A 27,997-nucleotide genomic window follows, 5' to 3' on the forward strand; every position below is an offset into this window, starting at 1 on the left:
TAGCGGTGTGAAAGAAAATGGCAAAGACATTTTAACACAGAAATGTTCAGAGCTGTTATAAGAGTCTGATATCATCAAGCGAATTAAAAATAAGTTAATAAACTGGGCTGCTCATAAACATCAGAATGGACGAAAAACTCCAGTGAAGAAATTTTTTGTATTAAAGCTTTACACTAGTTAAAAAAGAAAAAGGCCAAAACAATGATGTCTCAACGCTGTGGTATCAGACTTTAGAGTGTTTGAGATAAGAGATTGGTAGTCCGTGTCAAGAAAAAAAAAGAAAAAAGGTTATCCTAGAAGAATCTTCAGAAGAAGGTCTTGAGCAATGAATATATAAAGGAGAAAAAGTCCAGTTATTAATATGTAACAAGCAGGAAGAATTCCTTGGTATGGTATGCTATACCAGAAAAATTACTTAAGGGAGAGTAACAAACTCAGATTTAACTGAGCATCATATGTAATAAGATCAACAGTAGGTACTAATAAGTAAATTGAGAGCCACGATTGCTCAGGGGATAGAGCATTGGCCATCCAATGAGATGAACCGGGTTCGAATTCCAGTCGATACGAATTCCGCATCCGGCAGGCACCAACCACAGTGCTGATGTGAAATATCCTCAGTGGTAGACGGATCATGGGTTAGAGTCCCCTTGCCGTCAGGCTAACCATGGGAGGTTCTTGCGGTCTTCCTCTTCATGTAGCGCAAATGTGGGTTACCTCCATCAAAAAGTCCTCCAGGAAGGCAAATTTCTGCTAATATTCGATCCAGGAGTTCCCTAGTCTTCTAGATTGGATTCAAAATTACAAGGCTACGGAGTGGAACATTAATAGTCATAAACCCATAAAATTGGGTTGGCTGTTCAACGATAGTTAAAAAAAAATGCAAATTGAGGGAGCCGGGATAGCCTGGTTGGTAGGGCATTGGGCCCATGTAAGAGGTCATGGGTTTGATCCCCGCCAGCCGAAGAGTTAAGTCCTCCATGTCCTATAACAAATCAGACCTCTGGGGGAACTGATACAGGAGTTTGTTGTCTGGGTCAGTTCAAAACTACAAGCCAACAGAGTTGACCATTAGTAGTCGTAAACCCAAAATTGGGTCAGCTGTTCAACGACGGTTGCAAAATAAGCAAATTGAGAGTCATGATTTATGTCACCAGAACAGTTTATCGGTCATGTGCATTACCTCATGCAAACATACATTTTATTCTTTCATTTTATATCAAAACGGACTGGTAGATAGAGATGATACGACATTGATATAAATAAATTCTTAAAGAAATATCTTAATAATACAGTTCGATTAATAAGTGGTTCGAAAATGCAACAACAGACCAAACATAAATAAAAAGAGAAAACATTTCTTATTCTCCCAACCATAGCAGTGCTTGGGGGTGAGGTGAGTGTAAATCCATTTTAAGAAGCGTCTCTGTTTCTGTGACCTATATGTTGCTTTTTCTGTTATACTCAGAGGATAGTAGTAACCTGCGAGAAAACGGTTTTCATTACGCCTATGGAAGCTAGCCATTTGAACATTCTTTGCCTGTCACGCCTAATATGATTATCAGAATTTGAAAGTAGTTCAGAACAAAAGAAGCAATAGAAAATCCAAAATTTGACATTAATATCCAAAAGGGTGAGGTCTCTTAGAGATTTAAGAGTAGGATGAATAAAGGATCAAATGAAAAGCTTTTCAATATTAAATAATAATTAAATATGCAAGGAGGAGTAATTTAGTTTAAAAAAAATTACATTTAAATGAATTAAGTACAAAATTGATGCTTTAGTTCAGGAACAAAAAATGTGAAGAAAGATCAGAGCTAGTTGTCACAAAAATACTAATACAAAAACAGTCAAAATTACTGAGTTTGATGCAGTTTTCATAAAGGAGATTGCCAAACTGTATGATTAAATTTACGTAAAATCAAACATTTAAAAAATATTTTCACCTTTTCTCAATTAAATTATTTATATAATTTTAAAAGGATATCTTATGTACAAATTAATAAAAATACATCATTTATTATTTATTTTTAAACCAAATGTGTGTGTATATATATATATATATATATATATATATATATATATATATATATATATATATATATATATATATATATATATATATATATATAGAATAAATATTTATATTCAATTAAAATTAATGACTTAAGCAAGAATTCAACTAAGCTAAATAATAAGATGATTTACATCAATAAATTTATACTGTGGAACAGTAAAACTTTTGAATTGACTTAGTCTAGGCAATGTAATGCATTTTGCAACAAATAGCCTTAGTATTACTAACATCAGATTTGAACATGCAAAAATTAATTTTAGCTTGAATAAAAAAAGAAGTCTAATTTGTTGTTGTTAAAAAAATTAATAGTAAATAAGGATAATTTAAAACTCTTGCACAATATTTCTGATGGTTATCAATAAATAAGTAACAGAACATTATCTTTTTTCAGTTTAATAGTTTAACATAAGTTCATTTAACTTTAAGAAATAATTAAAAATATTATTATGTTAAGCTTATATGTTAAGTTCCTAAAACCAACAAATATTTATTGGGATACAAATTAAAGCTGTTTTTAAAGTTTGAAAAAGTAAACCTTTCAATTCTTTAATATTTAACAATAATTTTACAATTTCTAAGTTTTAAATAAAAAATACCCACAATATAAAAGTTAATTAATGCAGAAAACTTAGAGCAGCAAATACTGCATAGAAACTTAGTATGTTCTGCAGCTGTAAGGTAAATTAATCAAGGGGCCTTAACCTGCGCAGAAATAGTATTTACAAAATAGAATATTTAATTGAATATTTTTTCAAAAAATAAAATCATTTTCACCATATTATATTTTACAGAGACTAATAGAGTATATTAAAGCATCAAAAATTTTAAATTTAACTACATAACAAGTAGGGCGGAAATAGGAGTTCTTTTCAATTTAAGAAACAAATTTAGTAACAAAAAGTTCAAATTTAAAAAAGAACTACTGCAAATTAAAGTATAATTAAAAGAATTTGAAAAATTTACTTTTCTTTATCTTTCAAAAGCTTTTTATTTCACAGCAACTAAACTTGAAAGTTACTTTTTTGTAAAAATGCAAAGTGAAAATAAATAAATGTATACACGAATTACATGGGAATGTTACATATAATGAATATTTATAAATATATAATATAAATTAGATAGGATTATTAAATAAATATGTATTTAAAGTTACATATAATAATAAAATAGTTACCTTATAGATTTTACTATTCAAAGGTGAATGGCTTCTGAATCCATCATTACTTTCGTATCTTTTATCTACAAAACGAACAAAATATAAAGTAAAGAAACACAGCATTTTAAAAGTAATTTCTAAGCTAGTCTAAGAATTTAACAAGACACAAATTCACAAGAATATATATACATATTTTCTCAATATTTTAATTTATATATATAGTTACCCTGCACTTTAGATTTATCTTCAAAAATTTCTAGCAAAAAAATATACAACTAAAAACACTAAACCTGCTGAATTAAATAAAAATAAGGCATTATAACTCTCTAAATATATTAAACGAGATTTTCAAGAATTCACATATTGTGTGCCTAAACATTCAAATAAGATTTTACAATATTTTGTGAATAAAATAGAGCTAAATACATAAGATTCATTATTGCGCATAAAAAAAAAAAACCAAAAAAGTGTTTACTACAAAAAATTTATACCAATTGGAAGTATAAAAGCTTCCGGCTACCTATTTTTGTACGATCCTAGAACCATAATAATTTAAGATCAATCATAGACTTGTATTTTGTGACGTAATATAGTTAGTCCTGGACTTCAGCGTTAAGTAGGGATCGTTAACAATATAAAGCTAAGCACAAATAGCGCTAGGCTGTTGTTGTTGCTGTTCATTTACGTCGCAATAGAGCTGCGCAATGGGCTATTGGCGACGGTCTGGAAAACATCCTTGAGAATGATCCGAAGACATGCCATCACAATTTTGATCCTCTGCAGAGGGGATGGCACCCCCGCTTCGGTAGCCCGACGACCTGCACTCGAAGTCGAGCGCTTTACGGTAGAACAGTTTAACGAGGACCAATACCGCACAGCGCACACCCTCGGTTCCCACGCAGGCTGATCCAAGTGGTCACCCACCCGCACACTGACCGCAGCCAGTGATGCTTGACTTCGGTGATCTGTTGGGAACCGTGTCTTAACGATCAGTCCACTGCGGGACTGGTAGCGTTAGGGGGTTAAAATTCACAGTAAGATTTCCAGGTTACAACTTCCGACTATTTTTTTCGTATAAGCTTGAAAAAACACGCCATGGAATTACACATGTAGTGTTCACAATAATTACGCGTTCTTTTAATTTAACTTTCAATGAAACAAATAACAAATATATTCGGAAAACCTCGCAACCCAAGCATGCTATGGATGCTACCCAAAAAATAACAAGCGACTATATTTCATACAATTATAGCCAAATAAGGGATAACACTCAAAACTACCTTTACACTTTATATTGTGATATTAATTTTCGTAAACTTGTTTTCGGCTCACGACCTGTTAGAATTTTTAAATTAGAGAAAACTTACGAATAGTTAAATTTCGGGTAAATATGATTAAAAATCACAATAATAAAACTTCTTAGAATATCATTCGCGTGCAGGTCGTCGGGCTACCGAAGCGGGGGTGCCATCCCCTCTGCAGAGAATCAAAATTGTGATGGTATGTCTTCGGATCATCCTCAGGGATGTTTCCCAGACCGTCGCCAATAGCCCATTGTGCAGCTCTAGTGCGACGTAAATGAACAACAACAACAACAACATCTTAGAATATCAAGCCTGTTCACACATCGGCTCGTAAGATTAACATAAGCGGAAGGATACACCGAAGTTTTTTTAAAATTTCAACCATCCATATAAACTATTCTAATATGCGGATTTGTAGGTCATAAGCAGTCAAATCATTTTTATTAAATTTTCTTTATTATTTAAAGAACAATTAAACTATTATTCTATTTTATTATAAAAGTAAGAATAAAATATATATGACGCCAGAAAATACTAATTGTAGTGTAAATATCAGTACGATAATACGATTTCAATTCACTAGTATATAAGCCAAGTTAACTCGATTCCATCATAGGGTACTTTTTGATAGATGAAGGATGACATTGCTAATAACACTTTCCCCACATTGGTGACCCGAACGTGATTTGAACACGCCAACCTCGACGTAACATCCACTTCGACTATAATAAGTGAACTTCGATCGATGGTCCACATTGAACAGTTGACTTGCTATTTGCGACATTGATAGATGAATCGAGCTGTTACTTTTCCATTTCGATCACACACAACGAAGCCTGTCGACGGCTAATAGCATAACAGGAGCGGCCAAGCACATAATCGTAATCTTAATATAGTTCTCACCATAAGCAATAAAAAAAAATCCGGTGACCTTAATACAGATATCCCGGCCTCTCATGAAAACAGCAATGAATCAATTAGTGGAAATTATTCATCCATCGAATTTTATTCCAGATAAACTGGTGGGGGCGTAATGTAGTGTAACTACCAGTACAATAATACAATTCTAATTCACAAGTATATAAGGCAAGTTGACTCAATTTTATCTTGGGGTACCTTTTAAAAATAAAGGCTGACATTGTCGATGATACTTTCTCCACGCAAATATTTTTAAACACAATTACTTCAAAACAGTGTTTTGGTCAAGAAGTTTTTTTAGTTGATTTTTTTCAATTTCTTAAAATATTTAATTTTTTCTACATTTATTTCCATCTTGAGAACAGTTCAGATTTACATTAAACATTGAATGCGTAAGCCAAACATTAAAAAAATGAAGTTAAATAATAAATGTGGCAATCATATAGGATATTATATTAATATTCCGTAACGATATGGTTAAGAAATATTATATTTTCAAAAACAAAGCAAAAAAATAAACAAACAAAGCATTAAAATTACATAAACGTTGTCGATTTTTGAGGCAGTTTCGGCAACTTTAAATTGTTTTTCTATTTAATAAATTTAATCATTAACTGCTTTAATTCGAAGTCGGAGGCCGAAAGAATTAATATTTTATTTCTGGTGCTTTTTCAAAAAAGACATCCATATTGTTAAGATAACAGTGAAGGAGTATTTGGTGGCGAAAGACATAAAATTGGGTTCTTATAAACGTTTTAAACACGAATTTGGAAAAGGATGAATGGAAACCAACTGTTCTGTTCCCATTAAGAGCAATGACGCATAAACTTTGGTGATCAGCCAAAAGAAACACTCTGGTTATCTTTACACCTTTCCTTTCCAAATGATGATAGGTAGTTATTGCAAAGAAAGTCGGAGGAGACAGTTAACAAAAGCTTTGAAGGAAATGGTTAATCAATATAATTGGCTACTACAACGTTTGCCTTTGTAAACTCAAGAGTTAAATAGCGAACACAACGTTATAAAACAGAACATAATAATAATATTTCCTTACTATGAGTACGTACATCTTTACTAGCATAAATATTTGTTTATATTATTTTAACTACGTGAAAAAACATAAATTTTTCTTTGTAGTCTTCGATTTTATTACAGGTAAATCAGCCAATAAATTAGAATTTTCTATGTAAAAATACAAAAGTACTCATTGTATTTCTACATGAAAATTCACTTTTAATGTAGCACATTTTTAAGGTAAATGTATTTATAACATGATCCCTATTTTTTCTTTATTTTTTTAAGCTTGTAAAGTTTTTTTAAAATTATTTGGAGGAAGAGGATGGAATTAAAAAATTTAACATTAGGTAATTCGTCAGACAATTATAATCGTTTATCCCTTAGAAATAAATGCTTTTAGGACTGCTTCACAGCTCAGAAAAATGCAGCTACAGAGTTAAAATTTGGTGTACTAAAAGGACGACGTTCTTAGGTTTCTTATGACATCAAATTAATTTTTTTAATAGTTTGAAAATTCATACTTGTTTAAAAAATATTGCACTTTTAATAGGTTTCATTCATGAAATTTTTTTTTTTAAAACTTTAAATAATGAATTACAGTGCATTTTGCTTTGCTGCCCGAAAAGTATAACAATTACGAGCGTATAGCAATCACGATAAGTATAACAATTATTAAATTATTGACGAAAAGAATAGCAATTGATAAGATGTATAGAAAAATCTAAGAGAAGTACGTTGGAATAAAAAATTTTAAAATTTGTTTTCGATTCGAGACTTATATTGGAGAATACGAGACTGATTATTTGTTAAACCTGTGGCAAATAATAATATATTGCGTGTGCAGCTCTGTAGTTCCAAAAAATGTTATAAGAGAGTTGAAATTTAATGTACTGTATGAAAACACCACGCGTTTTCATTCAGCATATTTTTAAGATTTTCATAAAATTCTAAAATTTAAGAAGGATATTGTACTTTTGAATTGTTTTACTGCATATTTTTTCTTCCTTTTATAGACTAAATAATATCAGTTTATTCATTGTAACCAGAGTAAAGGGGAGGGGGAACACGAAAAAACCAGCCTAGAAAAAAGTTTAAAAAAAAAAAATAAAATAAATAAATAAATAAAATTCTTTATTTATAACGACCAATTCTAGCCATTGATTCCAAATTTAATCTAGGAACTTGTCCAATTTGTTGCGTATTGTGTTGTGATAAATTAATCATAAACAAATAATACTTTTTCAACTAACGATTTTTTTAAAAATAAAAGGTATTAAAATTATACACTTCATAATTTTTTGTGTTAAGATCAGTACTTTAACATAAGATTAACACTATGAGAGGCTATTGTTGATTGATATATTATATAAAATAATATTATATAAAATAATATTATAAAAGATTAGCAATTATTTTTTTTCCTCCAGTGCTTTTTCTATTTAATATTAGGACAACAGAATTCATTAAATGTTAAAACGTCAATAAAGCTGGGCAATAATTCGTTTTTAAATTTTTATTCTTTAAATAGTCGGAGTTGAAGATATTTTTTTAGTTAATAGTTAGTTCCTGTAGGTAAAACAAGAAAGAAATTATTTAGATAGTTATTTACAATTAAGTAAAATAAATAGTACTGGAATAAATATTATAATTGAAATGAAATTACTGATCACAAACATAACGAATCACATTTGAACATTTTTGAGCCTATGTTTAATCCAAACTAATAAAGAACAAAGAAAATCATTAGGACTATAAAAAATAAAACTTATTAATACATATTGTTAAATATTTACATAGCAATATATATTAATAAGTTTCATTTACTGCGCATAAGCTGCAAGCATATAGAACTCATAAAATAAGTTAAAAATATAGAGAAAAAATGGAAAATAATTAAGATAAATGAAAACAGAATAAGAAAAAATTATTAAAATAAAATATTTTCAAAAATATTTAAAAAAAGAAGTTTTATTAAAAAAATATTAAAAAGCTGGAAAAGAAAATAATGAGACGATATAATCTCGTCATCAGCTCACACAATTATATCCGCAAAAAGGAGTGCTTTCTAATATTGTATTAATATAGTCAAACAAAAGATATCAATATAATAGTGTGAGGAGCAGTAAAAGAAAATTGAAACGAAAATAGAACATATTAAGTAAAAAATAAACGAAGCAAAAGATAACAAGTAAAAAACTGAAAATAAAATGTAAGAAATATACAGAACAAAGCATTAAATATATTAACACTTTGGCTCCCTATTTCTTCGATCGATTGTTATGTTATACGGGTGATTCTCACGAAATATGACATTACACAGTCCCTTGCTCCAAGATCTAATATTATAATACTAAAAGATCTGTTTTTTTTTAAAAATTTTTTTTATAAATTGCATTGCTGTTAGCATTTTAAAATGACTTTGCACTAGCATTGACTGTTTTGTATAGTTAAAAAATTTAATTGAGCTTCAAAATGTCATTTTTCTGGCATGTCCCAAATAATGTTTCCAATAATAACTAGCTTCAAAACTTCCCATACATTTTTCAAAATCTATTTTTTTTTATCTTATCCCATGTAAGCATTTCTAGAATACACTCAGAGGGTATTGTTTACTAAAACTTCGTTTAAAATAATTTTTTCTGTCAATAATTTGTTTGTCCCGAGAAAATCTGTCGTTTTCTTGACTACTTTTATTTAGTGGTTTATAACCAAAATAGATAGAGCCAGCAATCAATATCTTATGTTAATAGATTGATTAGATACCCTCCTCTATGAACATGTCTTGTTGAATGCATAAAGAACCAATTTTCTGGTTCAAAATCTATTTCAAAAATTTTTTTTCAAGGTGAGTAGGTTTTTGTGTTTTTTCATTTTCCTGGCTTATTGAAATCATTAATAACATAAACTATATAGATTTATCTAAGTTATTTTAAGAAATCCTGTTGTTTTCTGCAGAATATAAACGTCTTAAACCAAAATATTAAATTAAAGTAAAGTTATATGCTATAAAATGGAGAATTTGTCATTATCCTGGCTGTCATTTACTTGGCTTATGAATGCCAGGACATTGAAGTGTTACCAGAATTTTTTTTTAACTGCTATTACTGTAAGGAGGGAAAGCAAATCTTAACCTAATACCAAGTTTATGTATGATTGTAATATGCTTGGATGTAATCAAAGTTATTTCTTTATTTAATGATTGATTATTATACGCAATTTTATTCTGTACATATCAGCAACAAATTTTTTTTCTTTCTTTCTACAGTGGATAAAAATAATTATTTTAAGCAGTTTATGGTCCATTTAACATAAAGGCTTAAGTTGAGTTACTTACTATTAACTTAAAATGACTGTTTTTTAAACTTCTAAGCTAATATGTCATTTTCCTGGCATTCAAGATTTGGTGAATTTCCATTTTATTTTTTTTCTCGAGCAAATGTCTATAAACTACGCTGCTGCCTGTAAGATATTAATAAATGTAACTAAAGAAGTATACAAAAAATTTTTAGATTATTTTGAAAACTTTAAATTTGAAAAAAATTTTTGGTCCGAATTGTCATGTTTAAAAAGAATCACCCATGCACAAAATGAAATTTTAAGCAAAGTGCCTTTTATTTTAATCGCACGTAAATAAATAAAAACATATTAATTTGGAATAACTAACTATATTAGCACATTTTGCAGTGATTTGGTGATGGTCTCAGGAACTCGGACATTTAAACTGTGGCGGAGAAGAAGATAGAATTAAAGTCATCTCAAGCAAAGAAACAAGTAAAAACTATGTCAGCAAAAATAATTGCTATAGAAAACGTCATCTTAAACGGATATTAGAAAAGGGGCTATTTTTGGGGTTGGTGAATGAACGAACGGAATGGCTGCATCAAGTGCGCTGCTGACAGACGTTTAGGAACTCTGAGAATTCTATTTAAGGGTGCTGCGTAATCTTTTTCTTTTTTATATAAAAGAAAAAGTAAGGTTATTTCACTAAGCGTTTAACATCCATCAAAGAAGAGGTTAAGAATACGGGGTGGAGCGGCACTATTTTACTAAATTTGAGTTACTAACTGTTCCACAAGTCACAAATGACAAAAATGTTCTAAATAATGGCGTTAAATGGTTGCTTAAAATATAGAATCTAGATGGAAAGTCATTTCATTGCGCTTAAAACTTGTTTTTACTGAAAAAAAAAAAGAAAAAGAAACATTAGAGGGAACGAGGTTATACGTCTGAAATAAAAGAGATAATCCTTTTAGAGTTCAGCCACGATTCATATGTATTAAAGAAAATAATATATACAATATTGTTTGTAAAAAAAATAAACTGTAATACAATACTAATTAATAAATTGGCAAAGTATGCAAATGATACATATTTTGAAAAAAATGTTAAGGGACTTTTTTCCTCTGGACGAAGGAAACGTAAGGGCAAGCAAAATATCACGATTTCTTTTTTAAAAAAATTAGATTTTTATGTTTATGTTACTTTTGCCAATTAAAGCTCTGATAAGATATATTAACAAGGCTTAATATTATTTAAAAACATGTAATTACAATTATAGTGATTAATATTTTTAACTTAAAATGTTTAAAATTATTACAAATTAATCACTGAAATCATATATATTTTTTTCCAAGCTCAATCCCGTATGAATTTGTAAAGACAAATACCCAATTTGTCAGTAAGACATCAAATAAAGAAAGCTGAGGAAACATAAGGAATCAATTAGTCTAAATTTCTCTTGAAAGAACAAGTATTTCTTCGTTATTTATAAACACAAACAAGGTATAAGTTTAAAAAGTTGTACTTGTATTTGGTATGTGAGTATAATTGAAATATGTTCATTAAACAGATAATTATTTTAAATACAGCTAATGGAAAGTTATGATTTATGAATTTCTCATTTTGTTTTTTTACATTAGGTCTTAATTTTTTTAGCTTATTTTGACCATTAAACAATAATTTACATACATTTTATCCCATTTCATTACTTCACGAAAAAAAAGTTTTATATTAATGAAATCAGACTTTAAAAAAACCACAATCATTAGTGTGTATTTATAAATAATACCTTATAAAATATTTTTGACTCTATGATTTATTTATTTTAAACCAAGTGATTTAAATCAATGATTTTTAAAAAAAAATGTCGAGTGATTTAAAACGCGATTTAAATACGGGCTTAAACCATGCCAACCCTAGTTAAGGCATGTGATGAGTTATACTATCCCAGTTAAATTTTTTCTCTTTAGCTTATCATTTAAAGATTAATTACTTTTCATAAATTGTGAAAAATGTTTATTAAATTGAAAAAAAATAATAACAAGCAGTTTGTTCGTTCGAATTCAGGATTTGTTATTTGGAACAAATTTCTTGCAACTATCACTTAAGAATGTCAATAGATTTCGGAAGAAATTCGACGTTTTCCTGCCACTTGAAGTTAATTAGGAAATAATTAATAATTACAATTACTTAAACAAAAATTTATTATTTTATAATTTGGGTTTTAATATCACAAGTATAAACAATACGGAATACACTTGACATCACTTAGTAAATGTTATTTATAATCATAAAAAAACTTTTTCATATGACACTGAAAAATAGTGCACTTATAATTAAACGATTAACGGAAAAAAGGGACAATGATAAGGGAAATCTCTAATAAGCATTCTAAAACAAAATTTTAAAAAAAAATTCGATAGCCTTGCTTATTTTTAAAGGATAAATAAAATTACTTTCACATTTGAAATTATTAAAATATAAGTTGAATACGGAATTGCTTAATAAATATTAAAACAAACAATTTATTTTCGGGAAATTATGAAATACTGTTTTCCAGTTAAAATTTTAAAAGAACCGAATATTTGATAACATTATGTAAAGATTGATAAAATTTAAAGGAAAATAACACTTGAAAATAATTTGTCTCTCTTTATTGAAAAATCATAATAGCCGTTGCCGGTATCCGATGTTTTGGTGCTCAACTTAACGTTACATTTAGTTATAACATTGCTGAGTTATGACATTGATTGTTATAACATTGTTTATTAACGTTACATTACATTGCTGAGTAAAAATTATAAGACTTAGAAATCTGAAAAGACTTAAATATGTTGAAAGATTTAGAGTAAGTACGACAGAATAATTAAATTTAATATTCCATAATTAGTTCGAAAATCAATAATTGTTAAGTTCGTAACAATTACGACGTGGGCCACTTACAGCGGCTGAAATACAACTGCAGAGATGAAATTAGACATGTTAAAAGGGCCATTTTTATTTGCGAGCTTTACGCAAGTTTTTGAAGAAAAAAAAACCCCAGTTAGTTCGAAAGTTACAGCAATTTTAAGTGCTTTTTTCGCTTTTCTCTCCCTCTCAGTTTCTGTTTTAAATAATGATTATTTATTTAGCCATTGTTTTAGGAAAATTTATTTATATCTCTCACGACATTTTTATTTTTTAGGCTAGCGCAAGAGTTGATGTCGGAAGTAACAAAAAGAAAGTAAAATATCAGATGTACACAGATAAAAATATTAATATTGAAATTTTTAATAATTAGAAAAAAACTAAATACAAGACAAATAGTTTGTTATTTGAATTGTTATAATGATATTAAATATTATTTATGATATTAAATAACGTTAGCGAGTGAAATTTATTCTCATTTATTTTTTCTAATTGAGTCATACACTTTACATTTCATGTTATCCAGGCTAATTTTTTTCAAGTGCAGTTTTTTTTAAAATTTCAAATCCAGGTAAACATCCGTTACATTACGATTAACATATTAACAAAATGTTCTTACATAAAACTATTATTATGTATTTTATAATCAAAATATTCTTTGCCTTTGGGGAAAATATTGACTTTTAAGGAAAAAAAACGAAGGTGAAGTAATCAAGCTGTTAATAGTTACAAATAATAATACTTGAGCTAATTGTTAAATATTATTCTATCGTATACCCTGTACATTTTTTAATACACATTTTCATCATTTCTAAATTCCATAGCTAATATTTTAGCGCACTAAAATGTAACACTCATAATAGAGGTTGATTGTGACAAAATTAGTTGGTACTAATAATTTAACATTGAAACAGATTTTCTAATAATCACGATTTCTATAATCTACATTTATTTCTTGAGTAAAACAGTTCTTATTCAAGAGATATTTTCTAAGTGTCGTCCTTCAAAAATAATCATTATAATTTCCTCCCTCTAGTTTCTGTTTAAAGCTACAAAGATTTGATACAAAATGGATTTATAAGAAACAATTTCTGTCAACGATTTATATTTTACTATTTGTAAAACTTACTGAATAAAAATTGTGAAAAGAACAACTACACATTTCTTAAAAATGAAACAAATTTTAAAAGGCTGAAATTGGATTTTTGGTGATATATAGACCATTAAACATTGCTTTTGTAAATTTTTAATTAAGAATTAAAAATTTACAAGATAGTTTTAGCAGAAATATCTAGTTCTAGTGAAACTAGAAACATATGCTGAAGAAAGGAAATCTTAATCATACAACGATAAAAATTATTCTGAGGAAAGGTTTATCACAACAAAGAAAGAATTTAAAAAATGATAACTTAGCTTGAATTACCAAATTCATTCAGTTTTTAACACTTCTAACGTTATCTATGACTGAAATTTTATTTAAGTATTTGAATTTGTTCTGAAAAAAATATATATATGTATTTTTTTTAAAAAAAACTTACCCTCCGTTGATTTAAGATCAGGTAACTCGATAACAGGTTCACTCATAGAACGCATTGCAACACCAGAACTTTTGGGAATCATCGTTGAAGTTGATTGCTTTTCAAACTTTTTTTCAAGTTCTAACACGACGGGCGTTTTAGGGGACGGTCTTATTTCTATTGAATGAGCAATGGGCTTTGATAGATGGGCTTGCCGATCTTGAATTTGAGATTCCAATGAACATGAACCATCACTGATTTTCCATCCAGATTTATTTACTTTTGATGATGGCGAAAAAGGTGGTGGGGGAGGTGGAGGTGGGGGACATATATCTTCAGGTTGTTTGTTATGTGCTGGGAAGTCTTCTCTAGCTGAAGACTGATTTTCTGTTGCTTCCGCAGTATCTGCTAGTTTGTCCAGTGAGGGTGGCTGCAAGACTATGGTGAGTTCCGTACGGTGCTGAACTTCATTCTTAGAATTTGCTGCAGGATCTTCCTTCATAAAAATGGTGTTTCCATTCGGGGTGGCATCAATTGAAGTACGGGATGAATCAGAGCAAAACTTATTGGCTGTTATTTCTGAAAGTTCTGCTGTGAAGACACTATTTTGGACTTGAGATGGCTTCAAACAGTGAGCAAAGTCGCAATTTCCAACTTGTTTATCTTTCGAAGTTACATCTGGAGATTTTTGAGATGGAATGACTTGGGATGCAGGATCCGGAGAATATCGGGGAGCTGATGATTTTGCGCTAATTTCAGCCAGAAACGGACTATTTAGTAGTTTTGAAGGACGTATACAGTTTGTAAAGTCACAGTTTTGAATTTTAGATGAATCATCAGAGCTTAAGTTATGAGTGTTAGTTGAAAGAGGAGAGTTACTTCCGTTGTTAGTATTGGTTATTTCATTAGAAGGCTTTGCAACTTTTGGAGTTGCATCAGAGCTTTGAGATTTAATATCTGGAAAAAGAAAAGATTCTTTAAGATAATTGTTATTAATAGGAGTGAGTATGATAGGTGACTTACCACGTGGATCCAGAACAGTATCTGTAGAAGAATAGTTGTTAGTATTATTCATGTTAAGAGTAGCATTAATATAATTTTGATGACGAGGGGTAGGCAGTTCGGTATAATTTTCAATTTCAGGTTCTTCAAATTTCGATAGGGTGGCAGTATATTTTTTGCTTTGCTTTACCTTTTTCCGAGCATCATTAAAATCAAAGTGTTCCTCTAAACCCCCTACTGTGTTAGGACTGGAGGGCATAATTTCATCAACGCTCTCACCACTAAGTAATCTATCTAGAATTACTCTCCGTATATTCGGTGCAGCAGTAACACCAGAGTTATCAAACTGCGGTTGCGTATTTCCAAGATCATCCATGACGTCCTCACTATATAAACTTCGAATTATTTCTTCTTCCAATTGATCCAAGTTTTCGCAAGAATCGAATTTACTTGCTCTCTCGAGACAAGACTCAAAGTCAGATCTAGGATTGCTCCTCATACTGCTGCGCGAACTGGATCTAGACAACATACTTTCGTTGGGATCTTCAAAACTGGAAGACACAACAGATAACCTAGGATCAATGATTTCACTTTCTGTGGTCTCAGAAGAGTTTTCAAAAAAGGAAGGTAAAGTTGGCAGTTGAACAGTTTTTACTGGCTCGCCCGTGTTTTCTTTATCATAAACGTTTTCAGATTCAGCAGTAATTTCGACATCTAATTTTGCTGAGGCCGATGACGTTGGGATGTAACTCTTTTCCCCTAAATCCAAAAGTTTATTTCCACTTTCATCTTGTACGAGTGTAGGTGTTTGTTTATTTTGAGATCCTCCATCTGCTGTCTCAGCTTCAATATTTATCTTTAAATGTTCTTCGTTGAGGTTTTTATTAACGCTTGAAGGTGCATCGTTTACGTTCGTAGAATATTCGTCTGTAATTCGTTCTGGATTGTCATCTGAGTTTACATCATTTTCTGGAATAGGTGCAAGAAAGTCTTGTTTAAGAGCATCGAGAGCGGTTTTAAGATCCGGTGAAACGTAATTAACTTTTGGAGGCGTTTGAGGGACACTATCTGGCGAAACTTTTAAATCAACATTATCAGGTTCTTCTGGTAAAATATCCAAATTTCGGAGCAATGCTTCAAATTCTTTATCGATATTTCTAGGTATGGATAATTCAGTTGTTGTAGCAGATGAATAAGTTTTGGGAATAGGTGAATAAGTTTTTGGAACAGGTGAATCAAACTTTGAATCGTTGAGGTCAAAATGCACAGTCTTAGCTTTACTTGGTTTAGGCGAATCAGTTCTGTCAATCTTCAAAACAGAGGTTGGACTATTAGAAGATCGAATTATATTATCTTTAGTTTCACTATTCGATTTTAATATCTTAACGGCATCTTTTTCGCGGTTGTGCGATATTTTAGGATTTGATTCAATGGAATTTTTTAAATCTGAGCCGGACTTTTGCGATTCATCAATTGTATCAACAGAATTTGAAGGAACACTTTTAGGATCAGCTGAATGCACAAGAGCGGAAGTTTCGTTTACAGATAAGGGCAACTGAGAAGCTGAATGCTGTAAACAACTTCCATCAGTCAAACTCTTTTCTTCCTTCAGTAATTTTGCTGACGTCGGTTTAGGAGAAGAATCAGCTGTGGCAAAAGGCGTGGCATATTTTAAGAGCTTAGAAGAATCCAACGGAGCGACGAAGGAATTTTTAGAACTTTTGTTTTCATCTGATACAAGTCCAGGAGGTTTCGAAGCAACAGAAGATGGAGACCATCTGGAGGAATAACTACCATAAGGTGAAAGAGAAAACGTGGGCCTCGTAACAAGCGGTTTTTTGTAATTGCAAGCATCATCCCACTCATTAGAACAGGTCTGGACCGGTACATCGACCGTGGAGGCGTTTTGGGTCTGAACCCCGACCTCGTCATAAAACCGCTGGTTGTCATCTGTCTGCACGTACGAATCTTGCCTTTGGGCGATTTTAGATTCTTTTTTTCGACGTTTGGAAGGCGAGAGCGAAGGTATAGATGATGAAGAAAAGAAAGGTCGCAGAGAAAAAGAGGTCTTTGGTTTCAAAGTGAAGAAACGAGGTGTTTTCTTTTCATTACCCAACCCGGTGAGCCGGTCTACTGACCCAGCGGCACTTGGAAGCGTGGCTGAAGATGACGCTGATGACAAATCTTGTTTTTTGATGGATGCGTCCACTTCAGAATGACTCACATACATGCTATGCCTTTGAGACGGGAGTTCATTATCAAAGGGTGTATCCACATAAAAACGAGATCGACTGGAAGCCATCGCTTTTTTCATCAATCAATTATTTTATTTCCATTTGACAATAATATCTATTCATTTGAACTTTCCTACAGAGACTTTTCACTGAGCACAAACATTCAACGAAATCCATTTAAAAGGTTCCAACAATTAAATTGCAAAGTAATTTTCGTAGAAAAAGCTTTAAAGTTAAAAGAAATAATCATTCATGAATGAATGTAATTAATATAATAATGTATTCAATGCAAATATTTTTTCTAAAGCGGGCGCTCCAGAGAAATTTGAAAAAAACATGTTTCGGTGAAGGAAAGTCTGATATACATCCTTCGGATGTTACCCGTCTCAAAGATCTGATCCTTTCGGTTGTCCCTTTGCTCCCCATCCTCCAAAATCTTTGTTCGAGATGTGTAAGAGCGGTATTTCGGGATCACGGGCCACGTGATTTCTTGCGGTAATGACAGCAGAAAGAGCCAAATGGGAATCAACATTTTCAATGCGGCTCTTCTCTTCTTCTGTAGTTATTTTCCGATTCGGTTTTTATTTATCAAGTTTATTTTCTGCTTTGGGTCGGGCGTTCTGCTGATGTAGACATTGCAAAAAAGGTTTAATCGACGAGGGTAGCAAAAAGTGAATGATCGTTTAAAAATGTTATTATTTCATTTATTTTTTATTTTTAAAGCGCGTTTTGCATTTTTGTTATTATAAATACATATAGCACTATTTTAGAGATATTCGTATTTGAAAATTAGATTAAAATGCAAATTTAGTTAATGTAAATAATAAAGGGAAGCATTTTTGAAAAAGTCGATTATCGACCCAAGGGGTCAAGGACGTTCAAAATTTCGTGAATTATTTTAGCAAATGTGATTAGCATTGCGCACTAGCCATTTTACTTCACAGACAAATTTTTCAGCCATATCTTTGAATTTGGGACACAGGGGATGATGATAGCCATCGCTGCGGTGGGTGATATTAAACAAATTCCAGTTGTAAATTAAGAATTTCTAAAATTAGAAGAAACCTTTGTCTCCTATATTCTATACGCATTGTCAGTAAAAGAAATGGGATTCAAAGTCGGTAGCTTAACTCTGAACTTTCAATAAATATGTTTGCACAGTTGCAGAACCATTCGATAAGAAAAGCCGAACAGATATCATCAAATTACAAGATTGTTAAGTGATTAAGCATGAAATTATGACAAATATTGATACGCAGAACAATTTAATTAAACTTTCATTTTAACGAAAATTTGGTTTTGGAAATTATGGATCAAAAGATTAATTACTTATCATTATTCAACTAAATCAACAGCTCAATCAAATAAATATTTCAATAAATCAACTACAAGCTTAGAAACTTTCAAATGTAATTCATTAAGTCAGGGATAAGTTATAATAGAACTAATCATCATAAAAGTCTTTTGTGTAATATTTTTGTTTACATAATTATCACAAGATCAAAAACATATTCGCTTCTTTTAACCTAAGGAAATAACGAAATTTAACCAACCCATGTCAGAATCGAGCAATTTTTTTAAAATTCCGATATTGACTCCTGTTAAATAATAAAAATTATAAATTAACGTTTTTTCTTTGAAGTAATAATTAAAAGTTTAGTTGGATGCGTTTAGAAACCACTGCTTAGCTATTTTAAGATATTGTGAGCGGCCGTAAAATGATAGAGTCATGAAAATAGAAATAAAATTTTATGTGTGGTTTTCATCTGAATTAAGTTTTACATATCTTTGAATTTTTTTAAGAGTATCGAAAATACAACCTCTAATTCTTAGAACAAAACTTTAATGCTAAAAATAATATTTTCCGGAAAAAATATTACATTAAAAAGAGACATTAAAAGAGAATATGTCTATCAAAAACATTGTTAAAAATGTAACGCTATCATAAAAACGCCTATAAAAAACAAACGTTATATACAAGAGCAAAACAGAAAAAATAAAAATTGATATTAAATTTTGAAAGAAAATCTTAAAGCTAAACATTTCAGTTTTTCAGTTACCGTATTTTCAAGAAAAAAGCAAAGATTAAAATCAAATAGAAACCATTTTAATTGCAGCGTTATAATAAAAACGTCTAATAGCTTTTGAAAAAGGTAAAGCTAGATAGAAACCAAAACAAAAATCGTCCTTAATTTTTAAATGAAAGATTTAACGCTAAAAATATAAACTTAACTTTTGTCACATAGCCGTATTTTCAGAAAAAAAATTACCAAAAAAGAATAACGTTCATTAGAAACGCTCTTTAAAAAATGCTGTCATAATAAAAACATTGATGATAAAGAAGAGTTAGTTAAAAAAAATCAAAAGAGAAACAGAAAAAAAAATGTTCTTAGTTCTTAAATTTAACTTTAACGTAGAGAATCGCAGTATTCTAGGTTACTTGTTATCTGCCTTACCGTACAAGAAATAAGTGGCAATAAAAGAATAAAGTCTATTGAAAATACTCAGTTAATATGCTTTGCTTTAGTTAAAACAGTTAAAAAAAACATGCAAAAATGAAACAAAAAAAATTTTCTCCACTTTTAAAACATAAAGTGATGAAAAAACGATGAATTGACTTGCCTAAATGTAATTAAAAAACAAAAAATCAGCATTACAAAACTGATGGTTTAGTATAAAGTAGTCTAGTTTTTATTCTTCGAATTTCACTCTTCCATGTGTCTTTCAGAACTTAAAAAATATGCGTAAAAACTGTTTCTAATAATGTATGGTAAAAATTACGATTTTAAATTATTCTTTATTAAATCTATAAAAATTTCCCCCAAAAAACCTTGGTCGGAAAATAATTTTCCAAATAATACTCAACAAATCATAGGATAGAATCTGATGGGGTATCTAGGTGAGAATTTTGTGGTTTTTAGTCCAGTTAACATAACTGTTAACTAGTATAACTGAGCCATTGTGGTTATTGTATTGACCCCTTCCAATCGAATCCCAACGATAACTGGTCGATACGAATTCTGCTCCCGTGTTGCTCCGACCATAGTGCCGACGTAAAATATCCTTAGAGATAAACGGCTTATGGGTTAGAATCCCTTTGCGATTGGAATAACCATGGGAGGTTTTTCTTGGTTTTCCACTTCGTGAAACGTAAATGCGTCTTAGCTCCATCGAAAAATCCTCCGCAAAGGCTGCTTCTAATGCTTGATCCAGGAATTACTTTGTCGTTTGGGTTGGATTCAAAATTAAGAGGCTACGGAGTTGAACATTGGTAGTTGTAAACCCAAAAATGGGTTGGCTGCTCAACGCCAGTTGTAAAATAAAATAAAATGATTTTAACTAAAAAAGGAAAGAAGCTAAATTTCCCCCGATGCGAGACTGGCGTTTCCTTGTCTCCTGATTAATTGAATTATAAAATAGTTACAAATTTTAACTTGAAACCCATTATCATGATAAGTTGTATGTCGACAAAGTTGAAATATAGAAACTATTCATTTGTGTAAGTACTTTTAGATGAATTTAAACTTTTTCTTCTCAATTTTAAAATTTTTGAAATTTTCTTTAAGTTTTAAATTTGGCAAGTTCAGTTACAAATAGTAATTATACGAAAATTTCAAATTAGTTAATGCATCTGTAAAAAGTGATTAATTTTGTAATAAAAAAAGGTAAAAAATTAGTTAGCAATTTAAAACATTCACAATATTATTTAATGCATCATTCATTTAAAAAAAATCAACAAACGTCAATGGAACAAACAGTTAAAAAAAAAAAAAATAGTCAAAACATCATTCATTAAATAAGAAGTTCAGCATTTGTCAATGCGTCGGTCATTTTTTTTAAAAGTACAAAGTTATTCTATAAGTTCTCGGAGTATGTTTCAGAGAGTTAACAAAATATCTAATTTGTATCTGCTATAGTGCTGTTTATTATTTTCACTTTATTATTATTATTCTGAATAGCAATTTAAAACTCATATCGTAGTTCGATAATGTTTTGTTCTCCGACGAAGTACAGTGAAACCTACAGGAACGACCACCTCTGTATAGCGAACACCTCTTTTTACGACCATTTTTGGGTGTCACGGAATTTTTTCCATAGACTCTGTGTTGAAGAAAACCTTTCGGAGAGATCAACAAAACCTTTCCTAGCAACCGGGCCAATATCCGCATCAGATGCGGAAAAGATCAAATAAGGAGACTCGAAAAAATATCAAAATAAAAATATTAACAAAACAAATTTAGAGAGTTCTTTTTGAAGATCTCTGAAAGAGATTGACAACCTCATATTACAGTCAGAGTGCATTAAAGACGATTCCATCAATGATTTAGTTTTAGAGTTAAAAGTTAAATTAGAAAAAAAATGTTATTTAAGAAAAAACTAAGCATTTCAAACAAACCTCTCATTTTTTTAAAGTAAATTAATTTTTATGATATAAAACTAAATGCAAACTTACACAAAAAACGTAATTGTTTATTTATTTAAATTAATTCTATCATTCACATAATTATATCAGTAGGGGTCATTTTTATTGACGCTGAATTTTATTCATCGACCCGGTTTCATGAAGCCAACACAAGTGACATTTCTGCACCAAGAAAATGACACTGAGGAAAATTAAAATCGCTTGTGGAAAATCATGTACTTTCGATAACATTCTGAAGTCTATGGAGGTCGGCAGCAGCAGTCGATGCGGAATTATTATTGTTTGCAAAATGATTCGAAAAAAAAATTTATCAAACGTTTAAGTCGTCTAAAATCTGGGTTCTCTTTAAAAACAAAAATAAAGGGAGGGGGGAACTAATAGTATTTGAATTTAAAAAAAAGCAAGTATTTTGAAAATTTCCAAACTCCGTTGACGCATAACTTTTCTGACGTTTCGAGTTATTTCCGTTCGTAAACACTGTCTGAAGAAGTACAGAGAAGCAGTCATAAATTTTCGTCTTAACCTCCATAAGTAGACTGGCACAAGCCCAGCCTTTATTTTTTTTCAACCCACCAAATTTAATGCAGGTTTAGAGACAATATATATTAAGTGGGCTTTTGTTATTACACGGTTTCTGATAAACATTAGTTTTCTTTTAAAATGCGCCTAAGAAAAATTAAACAAGTGAGAAAACATCTTGTTCTGTCTTTATTACTTAACATGTCAGATTACAAACGCTTACGAAGATGTAATAAGAAGAAATTGGTGTTTATTTTATTCGAAAGTGTGCTGAAAGCGAAAAAAAATTTAACAAAACAAAATGTTTTTTTTGGTATATTTTCTCATATAATGAAAGTAATATTGAAAGTTTAAAAATTCACGTAATATTAATTTGTTAAATTAGTATTTATTAAACACTTTTATAATATTGTAACATTTAAAATGAAATTAGTTATTCAAAAGTTATATTTTAATGATGGACCGAAATTTTAATTAAAGATTTGATAATAATATTGGTTGTTTAATATAGTTTGACTATTAAACCTTATTTTAAAAACATTTTGTAAAGGCAAGTTAATTGAAAGATAAATTAAATATTAAGTTTGAAAGGAATTTTCAAATTGCTTAAACTTGTATTATTTAAAATAAGGAATAAAATAAATTTTTCCTGGGCTCACGTTAAAAAACTGTAAGATATTCAATTATTGTCAATGATGATCTTTTGAAAGTAAAGGACTTTTATGATGATTGCATTTGCTTACTATGAAGCACTTCATCGCTTAATTTAATCAAACCCCATTATGAGACAATCATGAAGTAGAAAAATATAAATTGATATACATTATAATTTTGAATTTTCTTTTTTAATTTGAATGAATAAAATATACCGTATATTTCAAAATCACTTCAACGCGAGTAACAAACGCACGAACAAAAATTTTGATACGAAAATATTATTATTTTTTTAAAAGGTCAATAATATGCTTTTAAAAATAAAAGTAAACAAGTTAATAATAATAATAAAAAAAAAACCAAGAGCTACCTAAACAAATAAAACAAAACAGTGAAAAAGTTTGAAAACGTAATATCGAATTAAATACATAAGTTAAAAATAAATAAATAAATAGTCACCTTAGTAACGGTAAGTATTAAATGATTCACATACGCTTTTTATTTACTATTTGACATGGGGTTGAATTCTAGATTTCCTCTCCCCAAAATAACAAAGATTTAGATGGCCGTAAAAATTCTTCTTATATTTTTTTCCTTCTGAGTTCGAAAATTTATGTGCTCAAAATACATATTGAATTAAGATTTTTTTTTAAATAAAAAAAAATGCATTTAAGAACACTTATTTTCGTCCTTTATTTTGAAGAGAAGTAACTAATTTTGTACCGTCAATAAGAAGTTATCAAACTTAACTATTGATTAATTGTTTTATTAGCCTATCCATTGTCTAGCAGCATATGAAGGTCTCATTGAGATCTTGTTCTTTTCCCCTTACGTATGTGACAGAAGGAAATCTTTGTTATGGGACTTGAGTAGGATTTTTCAGAGGGGCGGAACTGATAGACCCCGACTAATAATTCACTTTATAACATGCGGTACAGACATTTGTGTAGGATTGAAATATTATAATTAATTTTTTAATCCCACTCATTATGCAGATGGCAAGATAAGGGCATTTACATGCTTAAAGGTGCGCAATGACACCAGTGTAGAACAACGTATTTTTTCTCTCTCAATAGTTTAGTAGTACAATATCATTTTATTGTATACACGCGTATATCCGGATTGTATACACGTGCCAATTTTATTTTATTAAGATAGTTAGTAAAACTTTAATTTCTGACTTTTAATGTAATTTATGTTAAGAGCGGAAAAAAAGTGAACAACCTAAATAACTTTTTGTCAAATGATCGTATTTTCACAAACCGAATCTCAATCCGAATGGTTTAAGGGCATTAACTATAAATGTGATGTAATGACGATATTTTACGTTACGGAAGCAGACACAAAAGTGTACTTTCTCTGAATAAATAAAATTTTTTTCCAAGGATTTGGATATTTGACCCTCAATATAAGGGGGTGGGTGGAGAAATCTGGATGAAAGGATCCCATTGTTTAGACCAGTGGTAGGAGAAACTACATTATTTTTGTAGTTTACTGCAACTACAGCTACAAATGTAGTTAACTACAACTACTTTTTTTTAAATGTAGTGACTACAAACTACTTTAGAATTGTTGTAACCACTTCACTACTTTAAAAAGACGAATTTACATTAAATGTAAGGGAATAATTAATAAATATTTATTTATGTTTACACATGAGAAAGTTAGTTATTCCAAAATATATTTTATTTTTGAATTTATTCATTTAACCTTCAACTTCTTATGCTTTTCTCGAAAGAGAATATTTAAGAAATGTGAAATTATTAAATACTTGCCATTTCTTAAAATTGTTTAATGCTTTTATATTTACTCTAAGAAATTAAGCACCTCGAAAATACGCTCCTTTCCTTTGAAATAACATGTATGCTTCACGAGTATACACATTCGCATGCGAAAGTGTCACCAAAGTGATTAATTACATATTTTTCGTAATGGTTAGTTTAAATATGTAATGGCTAGTTTAATATGTAATGGCTAATTTAAATACATGATACGTGATTTTAAATACGCAATTTCTGTTAAAGCTCAGCTACAGCTACGGGGCCATTTTCATTGCATCCATTGACAGAATAACGAAAATTTGTACCCATCAAATTCGAAACATTAGTTTCGTTAGAGCCTTGTTTCTTTACTAAACTATCGTTAAAAGTAGTTTCTAGGTAGGGTAAACCAACCAGTGAAGGAACATTACCCAGTGAAGGAACATTTCATATATATTGATTAAAAATAAGAATTTGAAAGTTTTTCTTTATATTGATTGGCAACAGTAGCTTAGTCATCATTAATAGAAGTCATCTAGCAATGTTTTGGATTACCTGGTCAAATAGACTTCTCTGAAAAAATTTTTGAATTTGTTATTATCTCTGCAACACCTTGTTTCTTTGAAAAAATTATAAGGTGAGTGTTTGTATTAATATGTTTGAAGTGGAATTAATTGCATGTAATAGTTTTATTTTTCTCACTGTGAAAAAGAGAATTCAAAATATAGTTATTGAAGTTACGTTTTATTTTTTTGAAGCATTTTTTTTAAAGCATAATAAAGTACTGAGATAAGGGGGTGTTTATTCACTGGATAAACAAACGATGAAAAATCAGTGAAAGAACAAGCGTTCCTTTCCTGGGTTTTTTTCTAAGTTAATGAAAATAAAGGATAAACTTTAATTTTCTTGTACCTTTAGTGATGTTCCGCATCAAAAGTATGTTAAAAATATGAAAAACAACTTTTAGCCAGTGAGGGAACAGGCATGTTCCTTTACTGGGCATAGATTTCCTAGTGAATGAACAGTATGTGTTAATATGTTGACACTTTAATTTTCAATTCATGATTACAAAAAAAAGTTAACATTTTCCGAGTATTTATATGTTGTAATTTCAAGAATAGGCTTATTTTTTAAATATTTGTATGGCTTATAAATTCATAAAGAGCATCAAAAATAACCAAAATTAAGTGTTCCTTTACTGAGTGTTCCTTCACTGGTAAGAACTGTTCCTTCACTAGGTCTTCTTACTACTCGTTATTTGAACCTCCAAAACTTTAAAACAATATTATGTAAGTTCTCAACACTTTTTTTACTTAATTTGCAATTAGTAACAAATATGTTGACACTGTCATTTAACTAAAATTACGAATTTTGAAATTAATATGATTTTTTAAAAGGCAAGCGAAGCTTAAGTGTTCCTTCACTAGTTAGTTTACCCTATCTCTACAAACTACTCCTTTTTTTGTATCGTACTACTTACTACACTACTTTCTTAACGCAGCTCACTACTTGAAATTTCAGCTCGATACAGTTTTAATTTAAAAACTAGTACTTTTGAAGCTTATTACTACTGGAAAGAATAATTCACATTTTATGTTTTTTGATCTAAATTAACTTATTTTTCATTTGATACCTTCCTGAAAACTCTGCTTTTTACAAATTTACATGAGTATTCAGTGCTGAGCTTGAACAAAAATAACTATGATTTTAGTTTTTTAGTCATTAGTTTGAGTAATAATTATAAATAAAATAATTTTCACCATTTTAATTATTTTAGTTATAATATTGTTTTTAAATAATGTTAAGCATTATTTAGACATTTTTTTCTGATTCGCAAATGAAAAATAATAATAAATAAATTTAAAAATCTGATTTAAATAAAAAAATTTTAATTTAAATCAATTTTTTGATTTTTTAAAAAAATCCTTTAATTAAATAATCTGATAGAATTTGACATATATTAATAAAAAACATTTAATTAAATTTTACGTCAAATATGTTTTTCAGAATGTCTATAATTTAATGTCTTTGTTGTTATCGTTCTAAAGTGGGAAGATAAAACATAGCATAAATCTTTGACATAATATTCAAGGATAATAAAAGAAAAACCGGTTTCAACACCCACAAAATATAACCACAAGAGGGCTCATTTTTGTTTATTCGTTACACTTGATCACACAACTGACAATTATGATGCATTTAATAAACAATCAGATAAAACATAATTATTAATTACAAATACTAACAGGGCGTATATATTGAGCAATTGTAATTTTTTTCTGACAATACATAACTAAAAAAATGGACTGGTATTGAATTATAATGTATAAACAAAATATTACAAATTAATGGTGCAAAAAATATTACCATTAATGGACGGTTTTGGAGAAAATATTACTAAGTCATCTAATAATATCCTTAAACTGTTTGATCGCTAAAATGTTTTTATGGCTTCAATTTGATTCGGTTAAAAGATCCTGTTTATGAGTTACAAATTTAAATTTATCTATAAAAGAAATTGGAAGATTTGAATGCATAGCAGAATGAGAGTTTAAAAATATTCCATGAATCTTATTTATGTATTTCACTATTGCTAAAAAAATTTCACACATCTTTTTTTAAAATTTTATTTTAAAAATGAATTCAAATTATAAAAAAATAGGAACTATCTTTCTCATAGTTTTAATTCCTTTAACCAAGGTTAACATATTAGTATTACTTGTCAGAAATTATTAATAGATACTGTTTTGATAATAATAGAGAGTATATAGTGAGTTGATATTATAATTATGAATGTACATAATTGTTACAAAATCTAAACTTGTATTTATACAGTCCATTTCTTAAATAAACAAATAAGAGTCATTGAAATGTGTGTTCTAATTTAGGGTTTTTGCTTGTTTATAGAAACTTTCTGTACAATTAATTATTTAATAATTTGTGTTCTGAACTGAACTAAAAAAAATATTATTATGAGACATACGTATATGAGATCCAATCATTGATTAAATCTGTTGCTTGTGACATAATCGACAAATTAAAGTCTGATTTTCTTCAGAATTTGCTAATTACATGCAGTTTTCAAACAGTTTCATGTCAAACTATAGACCGTTTTATCAAAATTATATTTAAATAAATATATAAAAAAATATATAAATAAATAGAGAAAGGCTGATATTAAAGTGTGAAAATATTTTCCTCCTTTCGATGAAAAACAATTCAAAAATTAA

The 27,997-nt window shown here is 29.4% G+C and overlaps 1 protein-coding gene across 4 annotated transcripts in view; it reads right to left on the reverse strand.

The window, feature by feature from the left end:
• Positions 1-27,997, reverse strand: part of LOC107436706 (uncharacterized) — a 97,509-nt gene that overhangs the window by 24,543 nt on the left and 44,969 nt on the right. The window contains exons 1-3 of one of the 4 annotated variants that reach the window (XM_016048505.5): positions 15,199-18,604; positions 14,197-15,132; positions 3,252-3,316 (exon numbers count right to left, since the gene is read on the reverse strand). In XM_016048505.5, the coding sequence (XP_015903991.3) occupies positions 3,252-3,316; positions 14,197-15,132; positions 15,199-17,491 (3,294 nt within the window). In that variant the 5' untranslated portion in view covers positions 17,492-18,604. Of the gene's footprint in view, positions 1-3,251; positions 3,317-14,196; positions 18,605-27,997 lie in introns of those variants that run through there. The other 3 variants (XM_087162566.1, XM_016048506.5, XM_087162565.1) reach the window with 3 other exon arrangements.

Source organism: Parasteatoda tepidariorum, chromosome 1 (assembly GCF_982258835.1).
Source record: "Parasteatoda tepidariorum strain Cologne lab strain chromosome 1, Ptep-v5.0, whole genome shotgun sequence".
Taxonomy (NCBI): Eukaryota; Metazoa; Arthropoda; class Arachnida; order Araneae; family Theridiidae; genus Parasteatoda; species Parasteatoda tepidariorum.